We start from the raw sequence: 20,178 nt of genomic DNA on the forward strand, positions 1-20,178 counted from the left end.
TTGGGTAACATGTTTTTTCCCATCCTACCTTAAATGTCAGATAAGAAAAAGAGCGACCAACATTTTCTTGGCAGGAGTTGTGAGGTGGTGCAAGTCTTAGAAAATCCATATCCAGAATTTGAAAAGACTCTTGGATGAACTATTGTCACTTTCTCCTTGAGCTAGCTTTGTCATGCTACTGGCAGGAAGAAAGTAGATTGTTTTGACATGTGGGGCTGGAGGTTTTATAATCACTGTGGATCATGCAAAAGACAAATGAGTGGGTTCTGAAGCCTGAACTCTCCCTAGAAGCGAAAAATACTAACCTGAGACTCTTGTACTTTGGTCACATTATGAGAAGGCAAGAGTCACTGGAAAACACAATAATGCTAGGAAAAGTTGAAGGTGGCATAAAAAAGAGGAAGACCCAACATGAGGTGGCCTGACACATCAAAATATGTTTGATTCAACATTGTTACAATGATAAAAAAAAACAAATTTTCACCAAACATTGAAGAGGTAAAATTGTGTGTGAATTCTCCAGTTCTAGTTCTATGCATGGATTAGTGGCACAGAATCACATACAAACAATTTCTTGAGTTAAACTCTGCTCAGATTTGCCTACGATAATGCTGCATGCACTCACCGACTGCGGTAGCGTAACTGGGAAGCTCAGAGTAACTGGGAAGCTCAGGATAAAGTCTGTTTGGTGCTCTTACAGCTGTCAAAGAATCCAAGACATGTTTTATTAATTCATCCCACCTTGATATTGTGAAGCTGTAATAATTCTCTCAGAACTCCTTGTTTAAAAAACAAGGACACACATGTGGAGCAAGAGAGACCCAAATAAAACCACGAGGAAGAGAACACGAAAGTATTAAAGGAAAAACACAACGTTTTAGTCGTCTGTCTTTGTAATAGGTTGAGCATAATGATGAAAGCAACCTTCTACAAAAGACAGGGTACAGAGCCGGGGGTGGGGATGGGGAGCCATTTTCAATTGTTTCAACTGATCTGGCATATTTGCAGCAATGGAGGGAAGTAGTTTTACATGTGTATATATATGTAAAATAGAATTAAATTTTATGTACATGGAGCTGTGCTCACCTTATCCCTCCCTTCATTAAAGTACAGAGAAGCTGGAGTGGCCAGAAAACTTGATGCATAAGATAGGTATAATGAGATACTTATTTATCATAATAATGTGTATGTATAGTAAGTACATCTATAGTATACCATAGAAAGGAGGAGGGAATATGAAGAGGTTTACAAGGAATGCATCTGTTTTAACTAATTGTTAAAATAAAGTTACCAAGTAATATACCAAGTTACCAAGAACTGAAGATACATTAAACTGTAACAGACACACAGAGAATGCATGCTACTACTTATACAATACCTTCTGGCATGGGGTTTTCAGAAGCTCTGCGTGAATGTGGCCTTGAGGAGTACTCATTAGTCTACAAAAAGGAATGGTCAGAGGGAAAGAAATGCAATAACATGCTCATCTTTGGTACACAGTGCAACCAAATCCAAATCCACTAACACAATGACTTTCATACACAAGCATTTTAATTCACGCAGAACAATTTGATTCACACAGAGTTTTTCCCCTATTCATTTGATGGAGGATTGTGCTCCAATTCTCAGTCAATTGTTCAAACATGCTATGTTAACCATCATTAAGGATTGCCTAGAATTTCTGTGGGGGGCAATTTTCTAAACTTCCCATCCCCCGCAAACCTCTGATCTCTCCCTCTCACACATGCTCCCTTCACATGTGAACATTGTCAGCCCCCAGGGCAAGGGGAGCCATTTCCTTGATATTTAGTTCCATGGGTCTTCAGTAATATAGCCCTGACCTCAAATTTTTGTCAGTCCCAAAATAGGTTCCTATATTTCACAGTAGAAACAAATAAAGAAACTGATTTCAAAGAGCAGTTAATTTCAGAGAAAGCTATATGTGGAGTCCAACAGGACAATCCTAAGAGTTATACCTTTCTAAGCCCATGAAGGGTCTGACTGTCTTTAAGACTGCCCTGAGTAGAATTCCAAGACGAAATGATCCTCCTAAGGACACATTGCACATATAACCCTTCAAACAAAACAAGATGGGATGTCAAAGCTGCCTTAAGATGCTAGTTCTGCCGCATCCCCTAAGACTTCATATGCGGGTGTTAAAATCACTCATCTTTAAAAGTTCACCTTTATCTTGGGAGTTATCTAAAATGACTGTGAGTACAGCTGTGGAGCAGAGCCCTTGGCTTCATGTAATTCCAGTCACGAGGTCATGTTCCATTCATATGCCCAAAGTATTCTGCATGCAAATACCTAGTGGTTGGTGACCGGGCAACCAAAGCAGTAGTTGATTCGTTTCATAATGGACATCAGAGCTGCTGTGGCTCAGTACTGCAAGGCTATCCTGCCTAAGGGGATCCATATCCAGTTTAAGTTGGTAACTAGAGAATAAATCCTACCACTGACACTCCTTATCAAGCTTAGCATGAGAGCACGACAGCTCTCAGAACAGCTATGCCACTGCGATACATTCTAATCAACTGAATATATCAGCCCAATGTTACGGCACTATGAATGATACATCGCTGGACCCCATTACACAACTTAGGTCTTCCTGCAGCAGTCATATAATGTACCTATCAACATCTCAGAAGCCCATGTACAATCCTTTCCTTGGTGCTTAGTCTCACTGTGCAGCAAAAACCATAGCTCTCTTTTATGGGGGCCATCTTTCTGGAAGGGTCTCCCCATTTTTGATTGCAGCTGTTATGTTCCAGTCCGTGGGCTGTATCCAGACAGCCTTTTCACTCATTCTCAGGCCCCATGCCATCTGACTCTGATCTATCCACACTCCCAGTCATAGCCTTTGAGAGGTCAAACGGAAACCCCTCCCTCCTATTTTCATCAGGGGGAGAACTGCGTGGGCCCAGCCCATTGGCTGGGATCCTGGGAATGTATTTCACATGCTCTGTTGCTTTGGCTCCAGCACAATTTGCTTCCTTTGCTGCTTCTGCTCATGCACAAACAATGGTTTTCCATGTGCCCCTGAAAAGCCTGGAGTGCTAGCAGAACAGGAAGCAACCTCTGCTACAGCTGGACTGAAGTATGTGTGGGACACATTCTCTGGATTCAAGCCATTATCTTAATCTACCTGATAATCAGTTCTGCCTAAGTGTGGATCTCCCTGTAATTTCAAGTTGAATATAGATATTCTTTTCATTTCCCCAAATTTGCCAAACAGAAACACTCCCAAATGCTGCGTAAATGTTCTGAATTTGGGCTTAAAACAATGCCCTTTGCTGTGTCATAAATTGCAAGTAACCTTCCACATAAAATATTTCAGTTACAGGACTCAAAAACCATAAATGGATTCTTGATCTTTTTTCTTTAATTCTGTAAACTTAGGCAGATTGTGAGTGGCTGAGCAGGATGGGTTGTGTCAGTGCTTCACTCTTGTGATTCTTTCTTGCATGGCCAGGGAAATGCCAATCACCACTTTGGGGTCAAGAGGCAAATTTCTTCCAAGCCAGACTGGCCAAGGATTCTGGTTTTCTTGGCCAGGGGAGCATGGAATTTGGGTCACTGTGGCAGGTACCTGTGATTTTCCTGCATGTGCAGGTGGTTGGACTAGATGACCCTTCCAACTCCATGATTCTATAACTTCTCCAGTTATTCTTTTCTTCTTGTGGGATATCTCACCCATAATAACTAACACACCTACAGACTCTGCCCTTACTGTGCTACTTAAATAGCATAAAAACCCCAATATATCTAAATTGTTGGTTTTATTAGTTTTAGTATTCCTAAATCTGATTTTGTAAAATCTGGAGATATGATGAGTGTCTAGAATTACAAGATTTAATAAAACTCTCTTCATGATTCTATAACCAACTATGCCCATGTTGGAACAATTCCAGCAATACTGCCTACAACCCAAGAGTGCAGAGACATGATTTTCCCACAATAACTCACACCCATGTTTAGTTATCCAGCTCCCAAAGCATGGAGAAGGGCTTCCACACTCACACAGAGGTTTTCCTGTAGCTGCACGTGACAAATTTGGGGAGTCAAAGGCAATAGGAGGAATATAGGAACTTTGGACACAGAAAATTCTACACGCACATTACACTAGTGCACTAAAAATGAGCAGAATGCCTTGATTGAAGGAATTATACATAATAGTATGGTGCCCACCTTTCTAGGTTCTTTTATTGTTCGTGTCCATCCATAGTTTCTCCCCCCCTGCGTTTCATATTGCAGAGTGAAAGACTCCAGGATATCATAAAGGTCTTGAGCCTGAACAGGAGGAGGTAGATCACCAAACAGAATGGCACTTGCACGGATGTCCATACCGTAGAATCTAGTTAAAAAATGGGGGTGGGTAGGAAAGGTTAACCAGGCACATAACTGATCAAGGAAAGCATCAGATCATTTCTGTATTTTTTCATAAGATGAAACATTTGATGTCTAAACTTTTATTATTAGAAGAAGATTTATATTATTAGATTTATAGGCTACTCCTCTCTGCAAGTCAGTTTGGAACATAACTGCTCAGTATATAGACACATTAATATTAATTGAATTAATATTGAGATACTTGTTCGTTCACGTGACTTTTAAAAATATTTATTAACGTTTTTAGAGAAACACAAATGAAATTCAGATTTATGTCATCTGTCTGTTCAGTATTTAAATACAACAAACTGGCAGATACGGATTTCTTTGCATCCTTTTTCTTCCAGGACCTCTTTTGTCCCTGAGAAGGAGATGCTGGGAACTGGGGGCTACACTTGGAAAAAAAGGAATGAAGAAATCATTAGTGGGTTCTGCTGAAGCCCAACAGGTTTAGATAAGGGAAACCGACTGGGCCCTGTGGAAAGTTCCTGCTAACAGAAGGGGAGGGATAATATTTACTTCTCACCCTTCTTGGGGGACTTCCAACCCCTTCCTTGTGCTGTTCCTTGGGGTCCCTGTGGCCTCTTGGAAGCAGTATTTCTGGGGCGAACTTGTGGTACAGCAAGAAAAAGGAGATAAGCTCCACTCTGCTGACAGTAGAAGTATTTGGAAGGATGCAACCCTTTATGTACCAGAAAAGGAAGCACTCAGTTATCGGCTTCTGTAGCTCCAGAGGGAAGGAACATACTCAGCACAAGGCTGATGGGTACTGGATAGACTTAAGAACAATATATTTCCCCAGCCGCATGCAGCATATTCATGATCGAACTTTAAAAGGAGAATGAATTCTTTAACATAGCCCCAATACAGGAATCAGTTAGTAAATGTGGTACTATATATTTTAAGTTTTGTATTGGCTCCCTGATTATGCAATTTTCTGCTGTGAAATGTTTTTTTTTCTTGCTATCTGTTTTATCTGGCCGCAGTGCTGTATTAAAATAAATTTGATTTGATTTGAATGTAGTACAGCACTTTGGCCAGATAAAATTTGTTAACAGATACAAGTGCAAAATATTTCAGGATACAAGATAAAATATAAACATTTTACCTGTGCATTGGGTTTCAGTGTATATTACCTATGTCCATCTGTGTTGTGGTTATTTGTATTTCTTTGAATTTTCATATCATTAAAGGTCATCTACATCCATATACATAAACATTTCACTGTATGCTGGGGAAACATCACTGGAATTAAAAGTTCTGCTTACAACTTACTTGCTGTTGGTTTCCTTCCTTTCAATTAAACAGCTTCCTTCTAAAGACACGCCTGCAAATAACCCTCGAGATTTGCAGTAAGTATAGACTGCAGCAGAGCTTCGCAAGGCTACATCGCCTTCTAGATTCCTAAGGGTAGGAGAAAGAAAAGAGGCCCATTGGGCCCTCTTGGTCATTTGCATATGTCTAAATTGGGTTGTGCATTTTTTTAAAATTACATATTTAAACAACTTTCTAAACAACTTTCTAGAACTGTTCTTTGCAAAAAGTCACTCCAGGTTCCAAGCGGTGGCAGTGGAATAGCCCAGTTCAAAACCTGTCAGCACTGTGGTGGTGTTGATATTTCCTGTTGCCCACTTATTTCTTCCCCCAAACAAAGAATCCACTCTGTTTTTCCTCCACTTCACAGGAGTGAGGAAATTCTGAAAGAGACTAGAGTAGTCCTTTGAGTCTACAAAGAAAGCTCATTCCCCCTATAATAGGTGGATACTTGTGCTGGAATCTCCCAACACTCTTACTTTAATTATATTGTTAAAAGCCACAGGCTGTTAAACGTCATAACTGAACAAAATTGACTCAATAATGGGTTTAAAAAAAATTTGCCATACAAAATTAACATTGCAACCAAATCTGAAAGACGCTAACTAATCTTAGATTCAATTGTCACACTAGCCTCTGGAGTTAGAGGAAATAAAGACAAAAGAAACTTCTTCCTAGCTTGAGCTCTCCATGGGCAGTCAAATACAGTCTGTGCTGTGGTTTCAATTCTCCCAACACTCTGTGATGGGCCATTCTCTCTCCCCAGGCAGCCATTTTATGGTGGGGCCTATACAGAATACCCAAGGCGAAGGCCTCGGTCACTATGCCCTGCTATTGGCCCTCCAGAGAAACTGGTTGGTCTCTGTGTGAGAGAGGATCCTGGTCTCAGCCTTTTTCAATGTTTTTACCATTGGGAAACTCCTGAGATATTCTTCAGGCTTTGAGAAACCTCCAAAGTTGTTCAATCATGCAGAATATGATTAGAGAGCAGAGCTGTGTACTCACCCACCTAGTGCCCTCCCCTTCCCACCTTCTCCAGGCCCATCATTGGTTATTTGAGGGGGAGAGGGTGTCAACATGACCATACATGGTTAACCACCTGATAAATGTTTAGCAAATTGTAAAACTATATAAATATTAATTACGTAACTCCTACCCATTTGGGAAACCTTTCCAGGGCAATCAAGCAACCCCAGGGCTTCACAAAACCCTGGTTTAGAAAGCTTGTTCAAACTAGAGGTGACTCTAATTCCACAACTGGAACTCCTCTAGAACAAAAATAAGCTGCTTGGAGATGCTGCAGAAAAACTTCCCCCGCCCCCAGCTGCTTTAAAGGCTGGCATGGGAAAGGATAAATAAATAGGTATTATTTGGTCCTTAGTGCCAAGAAGGAAGAGGCAGAGTAAACTGGGGGAAAAGCCATCCTTTTACCTCCCCAAAGGCCCAATGGCGACTGTAAAGTTTCCTCCCAGAGTGAGGTTTCCACCTTTTGCAAACGCTTCGACGGCTCTTTCATGATTCAGTATTATTACAAGGTCTGATACCTGTGAAGGAGAAACAGAAAGGAAGAATGAACAAACACAGGCATTCAGATTATTTAATTTGCCAACCAGCAGAACAGTACAGAAAACATTTCAATGAACAGGCGCCATCAGGATCTTTTAGCAGAAGACAAGACAAGAAAGAACCCTAGTGTTACTAGTAAATGGCTACATAACTCTCTATTGTTTTGGTCTTAAGTAACTTGGCAAAATAAACACAATGCTAGACCCACATACTGAAAACATAGCTTTAGGTGCTCACGTATCTGAAACGGAACAGTTTCTAGCAGAGGATGAATTGGGGAAGACCCACCTAGTTGAACAGTGTCTGAATAACATCTTGCTGAGTTTGTTTCTCTGTCTGCATATCCACAGAGGCACAAGGTAAAGGGCTCTCACTAAGACCGTTTATGAACTGGAGGTTTCATGCTGGGCTGCAGGCTGGAGTTTTAGTTGTGTCATAGATCATAGAATCATAGAGTTGGAAGGGGCCATACAGGCCATCTAGTCCAACCCCCTGCTCAACGCAGGATTAGCCCTAAGCATCCTAAAGCATCCAAGAAAAGTGTGTATCCAACCTTTGCTTGAAGACTGCCAGTGTCAGGTTGCCCCACCTCTTCCTGTACCCACATGGAGGAGCATTTGGCCCGGTGTACCTCATCTGCCCCCAGTTTGTGCTCCTGTATGGGAGCTGGAGCAGTAAAGTTCCCAGTGCATAAACGGTCTAAGGTTCCCAGCTGTGCATTGAGAATACCTAGAGATTTTAGGGGTGGAGCCTGGAGAGGGCAGGGTTTTGGGAAGGGAGAGAGGGAAGCAGGGTAGAAAACAGGGGTAGTCAAACTGCAGCCCTCCAGATGACCATGGACTACAATTCCCATGAAGCCCTGCCAGCGTTTGCTGGCAGGGGCTCATGGGAATTGTAGTCCATGGACATCTGGAGGGCCACAGTTTGACAATCCCTGGTATAAAACCATGGCGTCTACTCCCCAAAGCAGCCATTTTCTCCAGTGGAACTAATCTTGGTCATCTGGAGATCAACTGCAATAGCAAGAGATCTTCTCGTGCCACCTGGAAGCTGGCTACCCTAGCTGTAAGCCTGATGGGTGGGCTTAGAGCTGGGCAGATGATCACCTGGTAGAGATAGCAGGTCTGCTCCACTGCTGGACGCATCCCCTCCCTTGGTTTAGTTTGCCTTATTCTTTTCTGTGTATTGCTAGCTCCCCATCAAGAAGAAGAGTGGCATATAAACAACGAGTTCAATAAACTAGCATCCTGACACCAGGAAAGAAAGAGTTACCTCCTCTCCCCTGTTTTATTTGATTACATCCACCCACAAAACATTCAGAGGAACAGGCTTTGAGCAAGGCCCCAAGGTGGGAAGAGCAAGGGATCTGCCATGCCTTCTGAGGTTCAGCACAAAACAGCAAAAAAAAAAAATATCTTTGACACGGAGAGGGAAAAAAAACCACACACACACACACATACATATCACACCTGGACGCTTAAGGAGATGTGTGCCTGTTTACATAGCCCATAAGGTGTGCTGTGCATTTGCTCTGTCAGCAATTGAGGGGGCCCATGAAAGATAGGGCTTTCACTAAACAATCACTATAGAGCCTCTTGTGGCACAGAGTGGTAAGGCAGCAGACATGCAGTCTGAAAGCTCTGCCCATGAGGCTGGGAGTTCAATCCCAGCAGCCAGCTCAAGGTTGACTCAGCCTTCCATCCTTCCGAGGTCGGTAAAATGAGTACCCAGCTTGCTGGGGGGTAAATGGTAATGACTGGGGAAGGCACTGGCAAACCACCCCGTATTGAGTCTGCCATGAAAACGCTGGAGGGCGTCACCCCAAGGGTCAGACATGACCCGTTGCTTGCACAGGGGATACCTTTACCTTTTTAAACAAACACTATTTAAGGAAAAAACTCCCCCCCCCCAAAAAAATAAATTATGGCTTCTAAACAGCACTGGCAGCGTTAGAGTCTCTTGACTCTCTATTTCACTTGTAGGGATGTTTCCGTCTTGGCTTCTGTGACTGGTGTGTGGGCTAGTAATCCGCCCCCATTGGAGCTGCAGGATGTATTAACTGGTTGTAGTGGGACAGCAGTTGGTTTCTTGATTTAACTGGCTAGACTCAGGTCTGACAGTTATCTGGCTAGGGGTCAGTTAGCAGGTGTGTACACAAATGATCGGTATTACAAGATACTTCCCACTGATGGTGCTAGGGGCTCTGCGGCTGTGCCAGGCACCTCCTTCCTTCGGTACTCTGAGGAAGCACAATTCCCCCTTGGATTTCTTCTTTCGGGAATAAATCTTATGGAAGGCATTACTGCTGGCATTTTGTACATTAGTTTACAAAACTGAACTACCCGCTATTAAAAACAAGAAGGGATTTTGTGAAGGAGCTCGTCCCACAACAAATGTGTTTTGTCTTTAAGCTGCCACAAGACATATGTTGGCTGCAGCAAACTATCCCCAGTTGGATCTAGGTAACGTAAACTTCCATCATGAAAGAAACACTCAGCAGACATAAGCTAGCAATGCGAGGGCTCAGTCCCAAACTTAAACTTACTAAATCAGCAGACAATGCATATGGCCATAGAGCTCTGTTTAAGGTTCTTAGACAATAAACAATAACTAGAAGGTATTTGGGGGCATTACCTGCAAAAAGGATGGTTTATATTATATACAAAATGCTTACCTCAATTCCAATTTCAAATCCGCCACCAAGGCCAGCTATTCCTATTGCAGAAGGAGCAGACCAATCTGGACAACATGAAGAAAAACACATGCTGACAATGTAACAACCATTAAAACTAGGGAGTGATTTACTGATGCCACATGGAAAGAGTTGCTCACCACACTGCAAATGAGCCAAGTCATTTTGCATACTACATTTCCCAGGGGCAGGGGGACAGGAGTAAGCACTTGAAGATCATGCTACATCTCAGTTAAACTATCTCAGAATTTCCATAAGTGAACATCACCTGCAAACATCTACCAGGGTAATGCTGGCAGAAGGGTTGAGGTGAAAATAAACCAGAAACTATCACCTGAAACTGTGACCCAAGCATAAACTCCTTTGACATTTCCCGAGAAAGCAGGGAGACTTCTACCCACCAGCCTGTGTAAGTCTCTGGCTGTGATATTGTTTGTGGGTTCTTCAGCTGAAGGGAGTGTGTGCAGGGGGGGGAGGGGGGGAAGGGGGGGATGCTAAGACAGACCTCTCACACTTTCCCACTCTGAGGTGAATTTGTTGTTCCCTCACAGACTGAGTTGCCCTTGTAACATGTTTTGTTGTTGTTGTTATAAAATAAAGCTGACTGTCCCACCCTGTCACTGACAAGATATTTTGGCTTTAACTCAGCCCTAGAACCTTATTGGAAGGTATAACAGCCTGTTTTTCTGAAATGGCACTAAGGCATTGTTCACAACAAACAAAATATTTTATTTTACAAAGAAAAAAAGAGTAGTAGGAATGAGGAAATGAAGTTTTTATACACAAATCAGATATTTTACAGTTAGAAGTTCTAAGTTACAGACTTTTTGAGGTTTCTTAAGATTTTTTTTTTTACTCTGAGAGGTATTGCTTACTGTGTTTATCCAAAACACATTTGTTTTTTCTTTTATCTATTGTCCCCCTAGACTCCCCTGGTTTCAAGAAGGCAGGTACCTCCTGCAGTATCCCCAATTTCCTTTCCTAGAAGTACAAGTTGCGTTCAGAGGAGTCTGAAGCAAGTTCTCTCTCACACAAGTCCAAGGAAATCCTCACACCTAATTTCCTGTTTTTAACTGGGCAGGGATCTTCCTTCTCTCCTTAGAAGAATTCTCCCCTCTCCTTTGGCCTGAGTTGGGAGATCCCCAAATCCCCTCTGCCAAATATCTGCCCCTGTTCTCCGGACATTCCTCCTCAGAGCACAATTCAGACAGGTCTTTCCTAGATAAAGATTCTATCAGAGTCAATTTCCTCCAGCACCTCGCTACTATATCAATTCCCTCTCATCAGTTGCTGGCCAACCAGAGTGCTTGGGGCAGCCTGTCTCTCAAGCCCTTTCTCTTAGTGAGGAATTTTAACTCTTCACTTCAGTACTTGGAATCTGGTTTTTATAATGCTGTCTGACACAGCTACAAACTCACAACTAAGATTCTGGATGATCTGTTATACTTATTAAATGAGTCCACGTTGGTTTTGAGAGCACTGTGATCCTTTGCTAATATTTTCCTTTTTTAAAGTATGTACACTGTCCACAACTTCCTGAAATTAATAATCTCTAGGAAAGAGAACTGACTGAACAGCAGTCCCTTGCTTACCAAAATGGTTTCATTATTTAATCAGAAAAGTTTCACAACAGTTTATACTGAGCTGTTTCATAGCACTCTCAACTCTTAATCTGTGTTATGCAATCACACGGAAATACTTTCTGGATCAGCAAAGAGTCAAGACAAAGAAAACATTTATTTGTAGCGATTATTCAGAGTTAAGGAAGCAAGCCCTCAGTGTATGCCAACAACACACACATCTAAGTCAAGGGGCTGCATCAGTAAAACAATTCTGCCTCAGCATTAGCCTATTGTTTTCAGTGAATTCCATCACCATTCAGGAAGGAGGAATGACAGCTTCTCACTGAATGACTAATCAAAAAAGCATTCACAGGTATCAAAATGTTTATACCACTAAAACACAACAAACGGCATCCAGTTTTGCACGGAAACAAATTCACTATTGTTCTTACTGACACTATTTTAAATAAAAAGCTCTGACACTGCCAAGTCCCATGGTTTAGTCTTACAACTGAAATGAAAACGGTTCTATGGTGCTTTCTTCTGTCCAGTTCAACGAATAAAAATATGCACAATTTTGTTTTCTTTTTTTTAAACTTGATCTCATTTCATTAAATTGGTTACTATTGTACATTTCAATTATGCAGTTTGGTTTTTCCATTTCAATAGGGAATTTGCCTTCCAATAACTTTTTCCCCTTTCATCCATCTGGGATGAAACTTTATGGCAGTACGTCCTGGCTCAAATAATTTTCTCTGCCAAATGTCAGACACAGAGGATAAAGCACCCCTGTTTTATAGGGAATCACAATTCTTTCTTGCAAAGCAGGCATACAAAATGACTGGCACCCCAAAAAGACAGTTAGGAGCACAGAAAACAATAAACAGGGGAACCCTTAAAAATTTACATACACCCTGATGCTCATATGCTAAGAAATCAGTGGCTATTTGAGGGTTTATAAATCTTGCCCAGGGAGGGAAGATGGCATATTATAGCCTGATTTCATCAGATCTCAAAAGCTAAGAGAAGAAGAAGAGTTGGTCCTTATGCACTGCTTTTTTCTCTAAGGAGTTTACAATCGTCTTCCCTTTCCTCTCCCCACAACAAACACCCTGTGAGGTAGGGGAGGCTGAGAGAGCCCTGATATTACTACTCAGTCAGAACAGCTTTATCAGTGCTGTGGCAAGTCCAAGGTCACTCAGCTGGTTGCATGTGGAAGAGGAACGGGGAATCAAACTCGGCTCGCCAGATTAGAAGTCCGCACTCCTAACCACTACACCAAGCTGGCTCTCAGTACATGGATGAAAGACCATCCTGGAATACTACTACTACATCCAGTTCAGCAAAGAGGGCAGTCTAGAACAGTGGTCCCCAAACCGCGGCCCGCGGCCCGGCGCCGAACCGCAAAGGCCTCGGCGCCGGGCCGGGGCTCCTTCTTCCCTCCCCCCCCGAAGCTAGAAGCTCGCCAGGCCGCGAGCAAATCGGCTGCCAAAGCGACCGATTAGCTCGCGGCCCGGCAAGCTTCTCACTTCGGGAGGGGAGGGAAGAGAAGCTTGCCAAGCCACAAGCTAATCAGCCGCTTTAGCGGCCGATTTGCTTGCGTCCCGGAGGGGCCGGGAAGGGAAGCCGCGCCCGCCAACATGGCGGCCGTGCAAATGCCGGGCGCAAACGCGCGTGTGCGGCAGTCCACGCACGTGCGTTTGCGCTGGGGCTGCCGCGTGTGCGCAGGCCCCCGGGCTGCCCTCTCTGCCCACTCCGGAGCAGCGGTCCGCGGCAAGCGGAAGCTTGCCGACCGCTAGTCTAGAAATTAAATTAAAAAAAAACAAACAAATATTTATGCAGAAGAAAGCAATGGCAAAGCACCTGTTTCTAACTTGCCTTGCAAGCCCCCCGCCATATGCAAGTTATAACTTGATGGCACTTATATACATATATAAATATAAACATTGTTCTCTTTGCCAGGATCAGACATTTAGAAAAAGAGCTTAGCTGGAAGAAAAGTTCTTCAAGGACCTGCATGCAATGATGTCAGATGCAAAATGGGACATTGCCTCATCTTATTGATTTTTAAAAAATAGATCTCATTATTCTCTTTACACAAGAATTGATGGATTTCTGTTGCAAACAGGATCTTTCCTCTCCCTCCATCTCATATAATCTGATATGACCCATAACTTTTTAAAATCCTTTCTGCACCCCACGCACAATGCTATTAGTTAGCTGTATGAGGAAGAAAGAGTTCTTTCCTTTGGTGAAAGGGGGCACACTTACTTCCGTCAGCCAGACGAGCCAATACAATCCCACTGCCTCCTCGAGCTGTTATCAAAAAGCCAGCCTTAATAACAGATAAGATTGCGAGGCCTTTTGCTTTACCAATTACATGAGCTGCAAATAATGAAAAGTTAGAGGTTACATATGGAAAAGAAACTCATCATAGGGCAAAGTTTTGTTTAAAAAAATCTATGTAGATCTAAGCATATTTTGAAAAATACACCCAATCCAATATTTGACTTTCCCCCCCAGATAAACAGGTTCTTACACTTTAACTCAAAATGCTTTTGCAAGTAACTTTGGTTTAAACAGTACTTTGCCATAGAACACAGGCTCTGTTCAGGTTTGTTTTTTTTTTACTGTCTAACTGGAAAGCTAGATGAACATAAAATTGTTGACAGAACTTGGGTGTTTTTTGTAGGGAAGGGAGAGACCAGGGGGGGGGGTGGAGGATTCTGCTGGAAAGTTATCATCATCCACTTTGCCAACCAACATAAAAGCCAGGGATTTCACTTACATACCTTTCAGAGTTACATGTAATACAAATAAAGTGATAGATGGAGCAGAATCATAATGACAAGATCACAATGAATGAAAACAAAAAGACATTCAAATTCTGACATAAGTATACTTGGGAGTATGCTTCATAAATACCACTCTTCCAGATTTAGAGGACCTTTCTACTCCTGCCCATGACAATTTAAACTGATGAAAAATAATCAGATCAAATAACAAATACCTTTCTGGTAAAATTCATGTTTTTTTCCACCTTACGTCAGCGCAGTTCTTTTGTAAACATCTCAGCAGTATTTGGACACTGATATACCCAATAAAAAAAAAGAGCCTCTTGTGGCGCAGAGTGGTAAGGCAGCAGACATGCAGTCTGAAAGCTCTGCCCATGAGGCTGGGAGTTCTATCCCAGCAGGCGGCTCAAGGTTGACTCAGCCTTCCATCCTTCCGAGGTCGGTAAAATGAGTACCCAGATTGCTGGGGGGTAAACAGTAATGACTGGGGAAGGCACTGGCAACCCACCCCATACTGAGTCTGCCATGAAAACGCTAGAGGGCGTCTCCCCAAGGGTCAGACATGACTCGGTGCTTGCACAGGGGATACCTTTACTATACCCAATAAAGACACCAGTTCAATCCAGACAACATATGCTTGAACACTTTCATATTCCTCCCCCCCCCCACTCCCATCCAAGTGTGGATTCCAGCCTCCAGTTTTAGGTTGGTCTAACCCACTATTTGCTGTGTCATCCTAAGGTGAGAAAAACATGGCTTCAAGGTCTGATTCAACACTAACCACAGCTGTTTCAACTGAACAACACGGCAAACTAAAGTTACTGCAAAGAGCAGAGCAAAGAGGAGAATAGCCCATAAAAATAGTTCTGGGACAGAAGAAAAGATCAAGGGAAAGAGCATACAAACCCGCAGTATGTTGTAATTCCCTAAACTAAGCAGCCACACCAGCAGGGCCACCATCAATATCTTTAAATCCACTGAAATCACTGGGCTTCAAAGGATATGGCTCTGCTTAGTACAGCACCTTCAGTATGTTATTCAGTTACCAGACAGGAAGCCATAAGAATGATTAAGAAATGTCTGTTTAAGTATGATTTTATAGCAGTCCAATCTGTAGCATATGAGTTGGTTCTACGCAATTTGCTGGTATTCTTCCACCTAGTAGAGCGCTTCTCAATTACTGCTCGTAGGTGTGCCTTTATCTTGGCATTCCCTACCATCTAGTTTAACAAGGGAGGTATCTTGCCATGCCCTACCATCTAGAGTTTAGCAAAGGAGACTGGTAGTGTAGACATCCTGTATCATGTGACCTTTGAATGTAATTACTTGTCTGAGCCTAGAAATCTTTTAACTCTTTCTTTGCTCCAAAATATAGATAATATGGAGACATTAATTCTTTTATTACACATTAACAGCAAACCTTTTAGCTGTGAAATGTTACGTATCCATTGGAATTGGGTCTAACTTTTTCTATATTATAGTGGTCTACTTAATAGAACTAATTGCATGTTGTATGTTGACTTGTTCCATGTATCCCCCTGTGATGTTGTATGTAAACTACCCTGAGCCATATGGAAGGGTGGTGTAGAAATCAAATAAATAATAAGTTAAGAAGCAGTATGAGGCAGATAGGCCAGCGCTGTTATATTTCACATAAGCTGATTTCATCATATCAAGAACAATCTTCCAGACATGTATTTATAAATATCATTAGACAGCAGTTTTCCTTTAAGCAGAGGGTCATAAGAATGTCGAGCTCATGAAATGAAGGAAGTGGGAGAAGATGTAACCACTCGGTCAGTTCTGCTCACATTTACCACATGCTGACAATCACATTTGGTGGTAGGTTGCTCTGGAGTGGCCCTGTCTAATGACTCAGCCACCATCATCAACTGCTGTGGCTCAGGGTCCCAAATGTTGTCCTGGTGCCTCTCGTAGCCTAACATGTGCCTTCATCTGATGCACAGTGTCAGACTCCCAGATGGCAGCAAGCTCCAACTTGAAACAGTTCCCTAGAGCAGTGGTAGTCAAAACCTGTGGTCCTCCAGATGTCCATGGACTACAATTCCCATGAGCCCCTGCCAGTGCTTCCTGGCAGGGGCTCATGGAAATTGTAGTCCATGAACATCTGGAGGACCACAGGTTGACTACCCCTGCCCTAGGGCTTTATTGATGGTTTCAGGCATATCCCCAATTACTTCTGGCAACCCTCAAACTGCTGTAAGTCCACATTTCTGAAAATTTACTCCCACCGTCTCCCCTTCCATAGACTCGTCTTGGAGGACCATAGCTTCTTTGGAAATGCTCTCCACCACAGATTCCTTGTATGTGTCAACACATCTTCTGAACCTGAGCACCAACAGATACTCAAGTAAGCAGAAGTGTCAGCTTAGTTTGCCTGCTAATATGTATCAGTTGAGATGTATTAGATGAGATTTAAGAAGGATACTGAAAAGAGCTTTGTAAGTGACAGCCTTACAAGAAAAAAACAATACAATAACTTATTAGAATTGGCACTGACTATTTAAGCACCTGCCATTCATCACTGGAATTGCATTATCCTTGGCAGAAGAGATGGGCTTTAGATTCCACATGGTGATAGCATGGATTTTGAGAGATCTGTAAGTTGCTAGAAAACATGACCCCATAAACCACTACTAATTGTCCAATGCATTATTTTGGTAATAACACAGACTAGATATGAATATGGAAGATGTGAAATGAGAAATATTAGCATGATGTTTACTCACAGATGACATCATAAGTCATTCTGAAAGATCTGCTTGTTTCTGATTGTATCTTCTTTGGTAATGTCATCAGGGAAACTCAGTTTGCTGTGACCCTTGTGTGAAAAATTCGTGGGGGGGAATATTTTGACCAAGTAGAAGGCCAAAGAAGCCAGAAAAATTTCCTATGATGGGTCTTGTTAATACAACACACACTCCACATAAATGATCAGGTCTTCAGAGATGTCCATGTCTTCCCAAGTTCTCTTCCTCAATGGAATCTTCACATTTCTACCCTGCTCATAGATCAGGAGGAAGGTTCCTGTGTTAATGGGTATCATAATTGCATCTTTTCTGGGAGCACAACACACTTTATATTTCAAAGCAGAAGTATGGGAAATCTAGCTAGCTGGTCCCATTTGAGACACCATGTTGTTGTTTCAGTACAAAACATGCTGATGGGATTGAGACTTAAAATCTATGGCTATTTCTGGAAAAAAGTCCTAAGTGTTTGTAATATATGATGGGTTTCACACTTAACAGTTCTTAATAAATACAAATTGTCTAACAAGCACTCATACGATCTTCAAAAAATGAATAATCTTAGCAACAATATTTTGAGAGTCAGTAGAGCTATGAATTTGGTTTAGAGACAAGACATAGACCAAAAAAGAGAAGGAACAATAAAAGAAAGCATTAGGGTTAGAGAAACACCAGAGCAATCTGATTTTCTCTCTTCGTTCCTTTTGCCATGGACAGGCCAGGGTATTGTGCCACCTCAAACAATGTTTAGACCATTTCAGATGCAACCCAGTCCATCCAAAAATTGTGTTGCAAACCAACTTCATATCACTGTTAGCATTCTGGTTCAGTAGTCATTGCAAATTTGTCATTATCTCTGAATGTTGATGTTCTTCAGTGTCTTTAGTGAAGAGGGTATTTATTGTATGACTTTTGGACCACTGCTGCCTCCTGAAATTTATATCAGTTAGTTACCATGAGAATAATTTATCAAGGCCTATAGTCTCGACAACAGGATTTTGCCATTTCGCATTAAACACAGAACTCATGCCTTTATTCTTCTAAAATGAGATCAGATAAGAGGCAATCCAAGAGGACAGCTTTGCTCAAAGACAAATGGATGACCTAAAGTTTCAATTAAAAAAAAAAAAGATGAGGGAAGGGGTAGAGAGAGATCTCCTTACTAACCGGGTATGATCTTGTCAGGTCCATTCCTGGATGTTATTTCTGTAAATTCTCTTAAGATTTTAGCTGCTTTTTTTGCTTCTGACTTCAAATTGGAAGGTATAGGGTTATTCACTGGGGGGAAAAGATAAATATTATAAAACAGTATGATTAAACCTTGAATATCAACAGGTAGAAGGATTCATTACATTTTAAGAACATTCGGTATTTGGATTTGCTATGATATTTTAAGAACTATGTATTTGCTATGACCTTGAGCACCCATCTTAGCACAAAACGCATAACACTGTACAACTTTCCTGCAATCTCAGCACAATAATAGCAGGACTTCTGGGAAATTACACCAATCAAATGCATTAAAATTTATTATTTTGATACTACAACAGTGGGAGTACAGTCAGTGAGTAGGTGACACATTCCTTCAATGGTAGATTTGAAACATGCTTCAAGTTACATAAAGAATTTTTCCAATTCCCATTCCAATAGCATTCAAGAGAGTCAGGGGTGTAGCAGGAAATTTTTAAAAAGTTATTCCAGAGAGAGGATTTTATTAATTGACAGATTTTGAGTATTTGCTGGGAAATACTTATACAAGAAAGATGGTATTGAAACCCTACCTGAGTCAGCACTGTGCAAGCTCCAGGGCAAAATGTCATCAGAATATTGACACACTGTTTAATTTGCAGGTTTCTAAGGGAAGCCTGTCAATCCATTATTAGTATACCAACTGTGATATGTTGGCTCAATTCCTTTTAAATAGGCTCTCTTTTTTACTTTGGTGATTTCACAGAAATCTTTAAAATAAAACTCATGGCTATGGCCACATAAAGGCAAAACATAAAAGCTTGCCGTTTTCATTAACTGATACAATTTTTACAGAAATAAATTGTGGGTCATAAAATCCATAGTGTATAAAATTATGTAACCTTCATAGTATAAATGGAAAGAACAAAATAACTTATACCTGTACTAAAAGTTTACAAAATAGAAGACAGGGAAAGATGCAAAAAATGACAACTTTATAAAATAAATAAATTTACAGTGGCCACATGGATCAAAGAACTGATATTATTAAAAATTACAATCTCAGTTATAGAGAAAAAAATCCCAAACAGAATCTTGAAATTGTCTCTAAAGATTCTTGGAGACAGCCAAACTATCAGGTCTTGACCAATGTCTGGCTATGGTTTAGATATGAGAGGGCCAACAAACTGGATCAAGACAAATAATGGGTATTATTTGACCTTGTGACTTGCAGATCTCTCCACAGATTATTGTGGAAGTGAATTTTACAAGTCTGTATTCCCCAAGAGTCTCTAGACCATAAACACAATGTCAGATTCATGACAGCTTCTGAAGAAATACAGTGTAGCTAAAGGATGAATGCACTGACTCCTGATCCATTGTCAGGTATAGATCCAATCATAACTGGGGTGTTTATAGAAAAAAAGCATAAGATAAATCACAATTCCACCCACAGTCTTCAGAAGAAATATATTTAGATGTATTTTGCTAGTTTTAACTGCTTTTCCATTGTACCGATAGTGTACAATAACACAACAGAAGCACTGACCTTACAGATGCTATTTTTAAAATATCACACACAATACAGTTTAATCATGGAAATCCAGCTTTGGGCTGTGATCTAAGAACATATTCTCATGAATGGACTTAGCGCCTCAACGCAGAATCCATTAACTAAGCTCCTGATAGATGCTTTGACTTTATCTCATGGAAATCGGCTAGATAACCTAATTAAAAGACAAAAATATTATCAAGAAGATTTTATGAATCTCACAGGAAATTACTTTTGTGTTCCAGGACAGCTGGAATTGAGCATATAAATACACACAAGCAGAATTCTGTTTCATCCCCCTAAGCAGGATAATCTCTCCGAATGAAAGCTGAAATACATTAGAGATCGG

General features: G+C 41.4%; 1 protein-coding gene across 1 annotated transcript in view; it reads right to left on the reverse strand.

Annotated features, from left to right (window-relative positions):
* SH3YL1 (SH3 and SYLF domain containing 1) overlaps positions 1 to 20,178 on the reverse strand; it is a 32,305-nt gene that overhangs the window by 7,817 nt on the left and 4,310 nt on the right. Inside the window, exons 2-9 of the mRNA XM_077309716.1 lie at positions 18,257 to 18,367; positions 13,798 to 13,911; positions 9,947 to 10,011; positions 7,138 to 7,250; positions 5,668 to 5,796; positions 4,192 to 4,357; positions 1,379 to 1,439; positions 626 to 700 (exon numbers count right to left, since the gene is read on the reverse strand). Coding sequence (XP_077165831.1) covers positions 626 to 700; positions 1,379 to 1,439; positions 4,192 to 4,357; positions 5,668 to 5,796; positions 7,138 to 7,250; positions 9,947 to 10,011; positions 13,798 to 13,911; positions 18,257 to 18,367 — 834 coding nt within the window. The remainder of the gene's footprint in view (positions 1 to 625; positions 701 to 1,378; positions 1,440 to 4,191; positions 4,358 to 5,667; positions 5,797 to 7,137; positions 7,251 to 9,946; positions 10,012 to 13,797; positions 13,912 to 18,256; positions 18,368 to 20,178) is intronic.

Source organism: Paroedura picta, chromosome 1 (assembly GCF_049243985.1).
Source record: "Paroedura picta isolate Pp20150507F chromosome 1, Ppicta_v3.0, whole genome shotgun sequence".
In the NCBI taxonomy this organism is placed as follows: Eukaryota; Metazoa; Chordata; class Lepidosauria; order Squamata; family Gekkonidae; genus Paroedura; species Paroedura picta.